The sequence below is a fragment of the Hippocampus zosterae genome, chromosome 17, assembly GCF_025434085.1.
Source record: "Hippocampus zosterae strain Florida chromosome 17, ASM2543408v3, whole genome shotgun sequence".
Taxonomy (NCBI): Eukaryota; Metazoa; Chordata; class Actinopteri; order Syngnathiformes; family Syngnathidae; genus Hippocampus; species Hippocampus zosterae.
In genome coordinates this window covers 578566-585123 of record NC_067467.1, presented here as the reverse complement: position 1 = coordinate 585123, position 6558 = coordinate 578566, and the positions used below count along the sequence as shown (strand labels likewise).

At 47.7% G+C, this 6558-nt stretch overlaps 1 protein-coding gene across 1 annotated transcript; it reads left to right on the top strand.

The window, feature by feature from the left end:
- The first annotated feature begins 810 nt into the window (after positions 1-810).
- LOC127589437 (cytochrome c oxidase assembly factor 3 homolog, mitochondrial) lies at positions 811-2072 on the top strand. Its single transcript, XM_052048584.1, has 2 exons — positions 811-1007; positions 1454-2072. Exons 1-2 carry the CDS (start codon positions 839-841, stop codon positions 1558-1560), a joined length of 276 nt encoding a protein of 91 aa, XP_051904544.1. The 5' UTR covers positions 811-838; the 3' UTR covers positions 1561-2072.
- Positions 2073-6558: the final 4486 nt, after the last annotated feature.

Genomic DNA, 6558 nt, shown 5'->3' with positions numbered 1-6558 from the left:
CGAGGCAGATATGCGATGAGAGGAAGCGATAGGCAAGGAGGAGTGGCAAACAACAATGCATCAAAGTATCAAAGTAAGTACGCGTGAACTCTACTGACAATGTGCAATGGTGCCGTTTTATTTGCAGCTCGCCACTCGTGCAAACAAAGAGAAATCAACAAGGGGGGGCTCATGCCCATCCTTTGAAAAGAATAGCGCGTGTCAAGGCGTTGTGTCACTTGGCTCTCCCACTTCCAGAGAGCCACTTGGTCTCCTTTTGCCGTCGTGGAGGTGTGATGCCGCGATGCCGTACGCGTGGCGCCTCGCGTTCCAATTAGTCTCGCGAGGGTGCGGGCGAAATCCATGAAAAGGACGCGATAGGAAGTTGCGCTAATTAGCACAAGATTGCTCGAGTGACAACTCGTGCTCAATCTGCATCGCTTGAATTACACGTAATTGCATCGACGGCGCAAAGCTTGAAGAAACTTAATGAGACGTAATTAGCGCTGTTGCCTGTACATTAGTCGAACAACGGTCGGAGGATTATGAACTCGAAACAGTTGAGTAATAGCGGGAATCCACTAATCAATCTAGAAATGACGCCAAACGTCAAACGGACAGCTAAACATGTTATCCCTATTTTTAGTTGGGTTTCCCTCAACGAGGAAAGTCGCATTTTTTTACGTATCAAAAGGGGGCGCTAGAAGTCATGTTCCCGATCATCGGCCTTACTCATCTGACCAGCCAATCACAACTTTTATTCTGTCGCACAGCCTTGTCGTCAGCTCTTCCTCGTTCGGCGAATCATCATGCGTAAAATCGGAGACGTCATCATGATGCGCCATCACCCAAACGCGTCATGGCGGACGGAGACGCGACAAAGTCGGCGGAACGGACATTAACGGCGACGGAGAAGCAGCTCTTTCGCCGCCGACAAGAGTTGGACTACTGGAAGAAAAACGGAGTGCGGATCCGCAGCAGGAATCTTTTGACCGGCTTGTGTTTTGGCGCGTTTGTCGTCGGCTTGTGTATCCTTGTCCACGAACGACCTCTCAGTCTGTTGTGTTTTAACGCCAAATGTCATGGAAGAGAAAATACAAAAGGGCAGAAATGAACCCTGCTTCTGTGATCAGCTGTCGAAAAGTACTTATGCGCTCCCTGGCGTCGCAGTTTATTGCACGCTCAACCTAAAAAGTGTATTTATTCACGTTGTCGCAACGCTGTTGAATAGACGAGACATTTTGCTGAGGATCACGTGACGTGAGATGCTCTTGAATCATCCACCCATCCATCCATTAATTTTCTGATCTGCTCAGCCTCCTGAATCAAACGTCTATACGCGTAAATGATATCACAACGGCGTCCCACCATGCAACGTCGTAAATCAACAGTTTTTCCTTTCCTTTGGTAATTAAAACGTCTTATTTGTAGGTCTTCATCTTCAAATGTTTTCCTTTAACCGGCAGTCCTCCAGTTAGTTACACCATCCTGTCCGTAAAACAGGAGAAAATCCTGGACGAAATAGACAATGAAGCCAGGAGCCAAATCATCAGAGGGCCGCGGACTGGTGCCAACTCTTGATTGTGAACTCACTTCCTCGCAAGGGAATCTTGTCTTTCGTTATGCGGGACATCTGTCATGACATGGTGACGCCATTGATGCTGTTTTAATGGCTTCCAAGCTCCTAAATCTTCACATGTCCGTCACGTGGTTCAGATTCCATTCAAAACATCCGTTATTGAACATGTCACAAACCACGCAGTGCGGTGCTATTACTGATTCTATATTTTCATCTCACGAAATGGAGAAAGTGATAAACAGTTCATGATCAGTGAAATAGATGAAGACACCAGATGGGATCAACTAACATTTACTTTGTGAGTTGGTGACATTTTTATTGCCGTGTCTGCCATCACCTGTTACGTTACTTTCCTTCATGTCATCATCAAATTGACTTTGTATGAAATTATCCACAAAAAGATTGCTTGCGGTGCAGTGAATACTGTATATGTTGATTCCATTTTTATTTATCCAGGCATGGCAACTGAGAAAAGATGTGATGCCGACCGAATAAAACAAAGCGAAAGAAAACATTACTTTTGTGATACCGCACAGAACCACTCGTATAATGTGGGTGATTGTATTCGCTTTGGCTGGAGGGGAGACGGAATAATAGTCATTTTAACGGCCGGATTTGCCCCACAAAATTGTTGAAAAGGCTTTGGTTACACCGAACTTTATGAACAAAATGTACGCTTGCGATTCAGCAACACTACAGATTGACCCGGTACGTACATGGTTGTACTTCCGGGGCACACGGGGTGTCTCAAGATGGTGTCTGCTAAACGGAAGCTTGGCACAGTTGGCGGCCAACACCTTGAAAGATGATCGTCAACGGCTTCAGGGCGCGCCCCATCCTGAACTGGAGAAGCCACTTGTCATTTGATGACGCAATGAGATGAAGTAGGAGCTCTACAGTTTATTTCGTGTCTGATAAAATCCGGTTTTATTCGTCATACTGTAAACACGTAATTGATCTTCATGCCCATACTGCCCTGTAAATCGTAGTTGGCGGCCATTTTATTGGAAATAGTTACGACGGAGTACCGTTCTGAAGTACCGATTCGTGATATCGTATGTAGCTTACAATATGTCCGCTTGGGGGCGACACAAGCCTAGAAATGAAAGTGCGGAGAGGCTTGGAGATTGTGCGACCGGAACGCGGTATATCGTATGTAGCTTCCAGTATGTCCGCCTGGGGGCGACACAAGCCTAGAAAAGAAAGTGCAGAGAGGCTTGGAGGTTGTGCGATTGATCAAATCGACTCCGCCACCAAAATAGGCGGTTCATGTAGAATGAAATCCGATAAGTCTCCAGAAACAAAGACGCGCGATGGTGGGTGACGTGGCAGGAGGCATATGAAGGCACTCCATGTCAAATTGAGAAACCTCAGGGAGTGGGTGCCGTGCGTTTCTGGCTTTCTCGATCGGGAGCGCGAAATATGCTTGAAAGTCCACCTGGGAAGAAAGACAACCGAGGTCACCAACAATAAACACGTCCAGTTAAAACTGCGCGTCATCACGCACAGCTTTTTTCCCTTAAGCGCCTTGACCACGCCACCGACTTTCTGCAAATGCGGCAAGCGTCGAGAAGTCCGTACACACGTGTCAAAAACGAAAATAAAATGACTTGTTTCCTCTCTTGAGTCCACAAGAGTGTGCTTTTCCTTGAGCGATCCAGCCAATCACAGATGTGCTTATGTGGCTCGGTGACGAAGATAACCGCATGGTTGGTTTTCCTCTCACGAGCTAAAGACGAGCATTCACTTTCATTGCATCGATCACATTTCCAGGTTCAAGGCAAAGCCCAAAATGCCACCTAGCCAAGAAGCGTGAGGCCCCCATAAGCATTTCCGCACTCTTGTTCGTTCCGGCGGTTATCCGGCGTAATCGTCAAGTGCTTCGATCGAGCTAGCTGTGCCCGCACCCTGGAAATGCCGATCGAGTTTGGGTAGTCCGCTAGCGTAGCCACATTAGCGGAGCAAGCCACGTAATCCCAGAAACGTTACCAACGATGACATCGGATTCAGAGAAGCAAGATATTCCTCATCTGTGGCCTTGATGTGAGAATTATTTGTGGAAAATGTGTTTTCTTGCGTTGTTGTAATGGTTAGCTAATTTTAGCATGAACGACATTCAAGCTATGAGAACACATCGGGCCCCAGTTTGGTAGCCAGGTGCCCGAGCGCTCGTTGTAAAATGGGCACAACGCCATGTTTGTTGGTGCCGCGGCACGTCAAGTTTAGCGTGTTGGGGGACAGCGTCGCGCCTCGCTGAGAAGAAAGGACATTATTTTCCTTTCTTCAAACCTAAAAATGGAGAGAAAGGCGGCGCCACAGACATCATTTCCCCGAGTCAATCTGCTTTTTCCATTCAGACTGGGCGGATGGAGGAGGAGCGCGTTTCCGCCCCCCACCCCCCCCCCCGCCACAAGAGAGCGAATGGGGAGAGGAAAATCTTGCAACAAATGAACGCAGCAGAAGAATAGTTCATGCTGAAAGCACACCTCAGTGATTCGCAACGTCGTTCACTCGGACGTCTTCCCGTTCCTTCAACTCCACCCTCTTCATGCAAATAGATGCACATAGTTCCCACCCATCACGTGGGAAATTTTTTAAAAAATGTTTTGCACTTGCTCTGACGGATCAAGATCCAGAGTCACTTTCGAGTGACGGCCAGAGAAAGACGATCAAGGCAGAGGCGCTGTCCCTGCATCATCAAGGCCAATTTAGCTCTGCCTCTCTTGTCATTGTATAGCATCCGCCAGATGTCGCCTCAAGAATAACGTGTTCAATTCATCGATCAATATGTTGATTGAAGCTGGCCGTGCGAATGCAATGCGTCATGACGCGGTCTGAGCAGGCGTAAGGTTGCCATCGACTTGAGTGAGGAGTGAAAAAGTGTGATCGTATTCTTGATCCTCGGGAGAGATAGATTGCTTTATGCTATATGCTGTCTCTATAGAAATACTGCACTCCAAGTTAACTTGACGTCACAAAAGAAAGCGGCACATCTGCGAACAGCTTGGAGTGTTTTGCTTAGCTTGGAGACGGGCCCTGATTTCCGAACGCCGCCTTATTCGAAAGTAAACCCCGCCTCCCCGCTGTTGAGTCCACACAGCCCTGCCATCCGTCGCCCTTCCCTCCCTCTTTACCGGCACCGGATATCGTCACGTGCCCTTCCAAGTGAGAGTTAATTGTAAAATCTCTTTTCTACGTATGATCTTGACTTATGACTTAAGCGGTAGAATCGGCAAGCAAGACGGGTGCTCATTCTGGTTGACTTAAGTGGCCCCGGAGGAGCAGCAGGGCCGAGATGCGCGAAGGGGAGTGCTGGTTGCGGGAAGGACAATATTGAGTTTGGCCACCAGAGGCCGCTGGAATGATTGTTTCCTCTACAAACTGAAACATGGACATGCAGGCATGCCCCGCCCCCCTAAAAAAAACCTTGAGGCATCGTCTAAAACGTGTCGAGAAAGATTTTTTTTTTGGTCTATATAGTGTCACATCGACTCTTCAAATTTGAGATGAACAGAAGATACAATTTAAAAAGAGCGTCCACGAACTTCAACATTGTGTGAACACTGAAGTGTGGCTGGTATAATTGTTGTCCAAAATGGGCCGGGTTTTATCTCCTCTCGGGATCCAACAGAGCAGCGAGGGCCGTTTAAAACGCTCCCCTAGCCTATTTCCTGTTTACGGCAATGCCAACGGCTCAACCGCTTTTGAAGGCGGCGCCGATAGATGCTCAATCTTCGGCATGCCGCATCAAACAATTCTAGAGATTCCACACGTGGCCCCTCTCAAAGAGATGTTTTGAATCGTGCTTCATTTAAAAAAAAAAAGCCCCTCAAATGGACCTGGATCCCAATCGGATTGTTACCAAATCTGCACTGTCATGGCGACACTTGGAAAATCAGCTGTGGAGGAACGAACAATGACGAGGTTGCAGCACAGATAAACAGCAAGACACTAGAAAGGCATTGTAGTGCAGGCCTTCCACGGTTGGATTTTCATCCTCTGCAGATCTCATCAGAGCTCCAATTCCAGCAGCTCTGCCTGTGAGCAAGGCCGCGGCGGCCAATAGCGCGCCGCTAGTTTGGGCTCAGCCAACCGCCACCTTTCGCTCTCTGCCAGCCCTCCTACTTCACTGTGCTCCACCCACAAACGGCGGTGCTGAGGCCTAGTGCACCAAATAAGCTTTCCGTTTGGAGATATATTTTGGAGCGGGCCATTTTTCTGAAGCCCACATCTTGGAGCCACAAGAAAATGCAATGTTCACTAGCAAAATTCAACGTTCAAGTACAACAAGTAACTCAAGTGTATTCCTTGAGCACTTGAAAACAACCACCGCTGTGTACAAAGTGCTCGACTTGGAGACAAAATCATTCATACGACAAACAATAAAACGATAAAATCAAAACCAAGACCGTGGAAAGCAGTCAAAGTACAAATCAACCAAAGAATCAAAATGGCGAGTTTTAAAGATGGGTGGCGAGGGGGGCTCGCTCAACGTTCAAAAGGGTAAAAGATCGTAAAAGGGGACCCAATGAAGGGATGCCAGAGTAGGAGTTGGATGCTCCCTCTTACGGGTACCAGCTTAGAAGCGAGCGGCGGCATTCGGGCCCAACTGGAGACGCTTGATGGAGGATCGACTGACTCCAAAACCAAGCGCATGACAGTGTGTTCAAAGTGCTCTCTCCTTTTTCAGGAGATCAACTGAAACAAACCTAAAATGACTGCAAATGGTCTAGTTTTGTTCATGCGGTCTCGCAAACTAATTGTCTCACTTTGACAACTCCATCCATAGGCTCCAATTGGGGCGCCAGGAACTTTGGAGCGTGGAAAAGCTTTAACTCCAGCTCCAGAGGTCCCATTTAAAAAACAAAAAAACGCCATAAAACTTCAAAACAATGCAGGACTCAATGTAAGCAGTTCTACCTCATCATCCATAAACCCCCCCTGCTAACGTGGCTAGGTGCTAACAGGAACCAGAAGTTTTGGGAGATGTTTGACAGTGG